The 6,000-nt window shown below is 51.7% G+C and overlaps 1 protein-coding gene across 1 annotated transcript in view; it reads right to left on the reverse strand.

Moving 5' to 3' along the window:
• Nucleotides 1–5,743, reverse strand: part of FAM3B (FAM3 metabolism regulating signaling molecule B) — a 52,635-nt gene extending 46,892 nt beyond the window's left edge. The window contains exon 1 of the mRNA XM_060100054.1: nucleotides 5,653–5,743. Coding sequence (XP_059956037.1) covers nucleotides 5,653–5,743 — 91 coding nt within the window. The remainder of the gene's footprint in view (nucleotides 1–5,652) is intronic.
• Nucleotides 5,744–6,000: the final 257 nt, after the last annotated feature.

The following is a 6,000-nucleotide window of genomic DNA, read 5'->3' on the forward strand; positions in this document are numbered from 1 at the left end:
GCACTGCTGATAAGTGCAACAACATGGATAACTCTCAAAAGCAATATGCATACCTACTGAATGGCTGATCACATTTAGATGAAGAGTGGATAAAACTAATCTGTGGTGAAAAAAGATAGAACAGTGATTTCCTCTGAGCACAGGGGTGGAAAGATATTCAATGGGAAAGGGCACGGGGAAAACTTACTGGTGCGATGGAGAAGTTCTTTATTTGGGTGGAAGTTATCGAGCTATGTGTGTATTTTACGCATATAAAGTATACTTCAATGAAGTAGGTGTATTGTAGGGGAGAGATGACAGAGCTGGACGGTGCCATAGAAGCACATTTACAGCTCAGTCTGGCCAACGCAGCACACAAGACACCCTGGTCAAGTGCCATTTGAAACCCGGAGTGGCCCCCTCTGAAGCCTGCCCTTGGCTCGGACTGGCTGCCCACACTGCAAGCTGTGTTCACCCTTCTTCAGGGAGATTGGAGGGAACAGTCTGTGGCCCTGTCTCAACCTGGACACCCTCCCCCACTACACTGTATCCTGCTCTTCCTTCAAGGCCTCCACCGAGCCTCTCTTTCTCACTGCTACCTCTCTTCCCTACATGCTTCTCGTCAACCCAGACTCTCCAGCTACCCTCCGCTCACAGGAGGCTGGTCTAGGAGCCATGGCATGGATGGGACTTGGGGTCATGAGTAGCTGCATAGATTGGGCATCTTCACTCACACATATGTACACAAACAGAGAATGAGACCCAAAGTGTTTTGGTTTTTCCTACTGCTTTGTAAAATTAAGTGCTCACTGCCTTTTTTTTTTTTTTTTTTGCCTTTCCTTAATTTCACATACTGAATTAGACATACTTTTCTTTTTAAGTGTTAGGATCCTTGGATTTAATTGTTTTATTTCTTTTGTGTCCTCTCACAGGGCTCTATGGTCAATGACCATTCAATTTATACTACAGACCAGCAGTTCTCAAAGTATGGTCAGAGGACCCCTGGAGGGTCCATGAGACCCTTCAGGGAATTTGCAAGGTCAAAACTTATACACTATAAGATTAATTGCCTTTTCCAGGCTCATCTTCCAAGGAGTGCATGGTGGAGCTTTCCACTGTATACTGAGAAGGTCTACATGACTCAGTGAACCAGCATTTTCCAAATGATACAAAATCATGCAAGGGCAAAAGACCCATTCCAAGTGCCAAATAGACCAGTACATTTTCACGTAACAGAGTAAGAAGCATTCATTTTCAGATTCTACATTGCAATTCATCTTTAAGAAACTACCATTTGTTGGATTTTGGCATAGTATCAAAGAAGGATGTCCACAATTATGTGAGAAGGATATTAAGATACTCCACACTGTTCCGACTACATATCTATGTGAGGCCAGAGTTTTGCCAATCCTTCAACCAAAACAACATATTGCAACAGACTGAATACAAAAGGTGCTGTGAGAACCCAACTGTCTTCTGCTAAGCACATTAAAGAGATTTGCAAAAGTGTAAAACAATGTCACTCTTTTCACTAGATATTTTGTTTGGGAAAGTAAAATTATTTTTCATAAAAACATTTATGTTAACATGCAATACTCTAGTGTTATTTTTAAATCAGTTAACAAATATTTTTAAATGTCCTCACTTTTAAGTTCAAATGCATAACCTACAGAAACAAAAACTCTTCTGGGTCTTCAGTCACTTTTAAGTGTACAGAGGGGTCCTGAGATGAAAAAGTTTGAGGATGGCTGCTTTAGGCTGTCTGACTAAAATACTGAGCAGACCCTTTAGAAATGAAAGGGCCAGAGATGTTGGATTTGGAGTCAGACAGACCTGGGTTTCCACCACTGTCCCACACTGCACTAATGGATTTGGAGCAACTAATTTAATACCCTTAAACCTCAGGGTTTGGGTTTTTTTTAATTAATTTATTTATTTGGCTGCGCTGGGTCTTAGTTGCTGCACGCGGGATCTAGGTCCCTGACCAGGGATCAAACCCAGGCCCCCTGCATTGGGAGTGCGGAGTCTTAACCACTGGACCAGCAGGAAAGTCCCTTGGGGTTTTATTTTTAATCTGTGAAATGGTAGGAATAACACCATTTTCAGAGCTGCTGAGATTAAGTGAGCTAAGGCATGGAATGTAACAGCACAGACAACCTGCAGCTAGTAGGCACCCAGACGTTTCATTATTTATGCATGTTGCACTTGGTCCTATAAGGCTTTGAGGCAGCCAGAGACTTGGCTGAGTTGGGAGCAAAGTTCAGGACCCTGGCCAGCTGATCAACTACGGGAAAAGCAAAGGCTCTTCATGTCCTGGAACACATCCTGTAAGGCCACAGGAGGGTGGAAGGGCTGACTCTTCAGACCTCTTCCAACCTTGCGGGAGGAAGTGTTCACCTGTTGACGGACCAGAAACCCAGACAGAGCAGCTCTGCGTAGTTACAGGTCTCAGTTCAATCGAATTCAATTCGCCAAATGTTTAGGAAGCATCTACTAGATGTCAGGCACTACTTAAGCCCCCCAAATGCATCAGGGGACAAAACTGACAAAGACCTGGGTCTTAGGCAGCTCACCGTTTAGTGAAAAGTTATGAAAAGTGGAGCAGCAACACAGGTTCCTAGGGAGGATCCACGTGCAGACAGGAGCAGGACCAAAGGAAAACTCTCAGCAAGGGAGAGGGGCCGAGTACGTGTACAGTGACCCGTAAAGACTCTCGTGCAGGGGGTCATGCAGTGCGCTGTGGGGAGGCAATGGTGATGTCGGGAACCTGGAGCCAGGGATGCTGGGGGTGATGACAAGTGGGACATCGGGCTGCCCTGGAGCAAGATGAGGGAGGGAGAGGGAAGAAGCCTGAGGCTGGGGAAGGCACCTCTTGGGTGAAAACTTTCAACCCTCTTCCTAATCAGAACTCCGTCAGCAGCTTCCTGGTCTGCAATGGGTAGGGAGGAAGACAGCTGTCCAGGGTCTGCGGACTCTGGCTTGGCAGAAGGTGTAGACATCTGAGTCTGAATGGGGCCACAAGAAGCCGGAACAGTGAACCGAGAGTGTAAAGACACCCCTCTGACCGCCTTTCCGTCACCATTCTGGGCTGCTCCCCTGTGTTCTGGGTTGCAACCTGGATGGGCCAGATAGTAACGCACACGTGAAGGTCCCACACTGACTGTACCCGGGGTTTCTTTATGAACAGCCACTGCTCGTAGGAAGGACTGGTGGGTGTGTCCAGAGCGGTGCATCTGGACACTTGGAACTGGCCTTGTTTGTTTTTGTTGTCAAGTTGTTACTTGCAGACTGTTTCTCCGACAGTCTCCTAAAGGCCCCAGATGTCTTTGTGCAGATAATCCATGGTGACCTTGGAGTTTCCATTGGGAAAGGTTTTGCCTGCAGAAACCAAGAGCTGGGTCCCGCCCTTCGCTGCAGAAATCCACTTTGAAACACTTAAGGTATCGGGAAAAGTCCAAACGTTTCGACTGTTTTGATCCCTGTAATTGTGACTGGGGGTGTTTTTAACCCACGGTTTAAAATGTTTCCTATATGTCTTCGGCATTATCATGCTGCCGTGGTTGACACAGCGAGACAGTGAGAAACTGAAGTGGAAGTGAGGCTTCACAGGTGACTCGTTTGTGGGGAGAAAAGGCACCCGATTTTCATGAACTCGAGTGATAGATACAGAAGTGAGTGATGAGCTCCTAGGGGAGGCTGGAGTGACTGTTGCCCATTTGCTGCAGGGAGGGTCCATTTGGAGACTGGAAAAGAAGCTTTGGCCAAAAGTGTAATATAAACCAGTACTATAATTTACAGGGGCATCTAATTGTCTAGTGCTTTGCGTGGGTAATGCTGTAAGCCCCCCGAGCAGTGTGAAATCCTATGCTCAATGCCAGGTCCCCGGCCGCCCCCCTTGTAGGGAGAGGCAGTTGGAGTGTGCAAGGTGGATGATAGTAGTCCACAGCCACTCAGCTAGAACCTGGGACCCTGCAGTCGGGGCTCCTGCCTTCCTGGAGCGTCGTGCCCCCTTTCATAAAGATGTATCTAAACCGAGGTCACCAGGTCCTCGAGGGTCGAGGGGAAATGCACATGCACACACTGACCACACAGAGGCCGTGGGGCCCACATGCCATGCCGCTCCCTCCTCCACCTTCTGCCACCTGAGAATCCATTCTCTGCTTGTACACACCCCACCTGGAGCGCAAGACGTGCGAGAAACAAGAACAGAAACCCAACGCCCAAGTTCCTTTCCTTTGTTTCTGGTTTCCACTCTTTATGAAACTGTTTTTGTTGGCTTCAGTGGCTGAAATCTTTAGGAGGAAGAGCATGGAAACTGGATCAGCAGCTGGGTGCTCTGGGGTGTGAGCCAATGGCGGCGGGGGGGAGGGGCACAACACCTCAGAGGACCGAATAGAGAAGGAACCTAGAACAATGCTGGATGCAGGAGAGGCATCCCGCAAATGGCTGATAGTATCATCTTCATGGGTCATTTTGTCTCTCACTATCATAAGCGATCAAGAGAAAATCTAGCTGCATTTCAGTTTTGATTTAGAAAAAAGTAACGTAAGGGACTACCAAAGAAACACTGTATGACGCCTGTCCTAGGATATTCCAAAGAGAAAAAATGTAAATCCTTCGGGAAAGAAAACGAAACAAAAAATCTCAACAGCATATGTACGAAATAGTCCAAAACCGCTAAATGGAACGACACGGAAAACATTTCTGAAACTCAGAGATTGGTGGGATGGACTGAGCTGCAACATGTTCACAGCTCTCAGCTGTGTAGGCCCGCCCTTCTCCTTTCCTGAACGCAAATCACCCCTTATCAAGCCAAGAGCATACTGCCTGGACCCCCGCATGGATCACAGCAGCCCCTATTCTTTTCCTTCTTCCTGTGAAGATCGCAGCCCTCCAGACATCCACCCGGCCCGGGGCGCTTCCAGGAGTCGCCTCAGGATGAGGCGGTTGAAGCTTGGAATCGCAACGTTTTGAACACTTTTCCTCGGGGAGTTGTTGGAGAACTGAAGATATACGGAGTGAAAAAAGGGAGGGACGAGACCCTGCAGAATCCCCTGGGGTCCCCGAGCCACGCGGTTCTCATGACGTCACTCTGACAGCCCTCACTGGTCCCCCTACCTGCCCCTCCTTTCCGCTTTTCCACGCCACCCCCCCCGCCCCCGGGAATCGCCATGCCTGCCGATGCTTTCGGGGAACAGCAGAGGCTCGCCCTCCCCCGCGGCAGCTTCTGGAAGCCTCTGCGGGGGGCGCGGTCCCTGGCTGCTCGGGTGGGGTCGGGGGCGCAGGTGGCAGCCAGTCGGGAGGTCCTGGGTCAAGTGGTGTTCGCGCTCAGGCCCCCTCGGGGGACGAGGACGGAGGCAGGCGCAGGTGTCCCACGCGCTGAGCAGGAGGGCCGGGGGACTGGAGTCCGACCCCTGCAGGGCATCCCTGACGTGCGGCTCTCCGTTCCCGGAAATCCGCCGCGCTGCTACCCTCGGGCTCGTCCCTGAGAGCCCCTGGCGTGCCGCTCCCACCCTTGGCGGCCCACGTCCCAGCCGACCCCGGCCCGGGCCCCGCGGTCGCGTCCCGCCCAGCATCCCGCCCAGCATCCCGCCCCGTCCCCGCTCCCGGGTCTCCTTTCGGCCCTGACCCCGCCCCCGCCTCCGTCCCGCCCCGCCCCCGGCCCCTCCAGGCCCGGAGCGGCGCCCCCTGTCTCGCCACTTGGCCACTTCTGACCTCCGCGCGCTGGGAGCAGTCGGCGCCGCGCCCACGCCGTCCACGCCATCCCCGCCAGCGCCGCGTACGCGTGGCCGGGTCTACACAGGCTCTCCCGCCGCTCTGGGGCCGCACGTCGAATCCGCGCGGGCTTCCCCTCCCGCCGGACGCCAGGTGAAGCAACTCTCATCTCTACAGCCTCTCCCACGTCGCAGATGCCGGGTGTGGGTGTGGCCTTTGCGTCCATCACCGCCTTTCCTGCCCCCCACGCACCTCCCCACGTGTTCCCCGGGTTCCGTCACCGCCTTTCCTGTCCCCTCCACGTGC

Source organism: Mesoplodon densirostris, chromosome 5 (assembly GCF_025265405.1).
Source record: "Mesoplodon densirostris isolate mMesDen1 chromosome 5, mMesDen1 primary haplotype, whole genome shotgun sequence".
Classification (NCBI taxonomy): domain Eukaryota; kingdom Metazoa; phylum Chordata; class Mammalia; order Artiodactyla; family Ziphiidae; genus Mesoplodon; species Mesoplodon densirostris.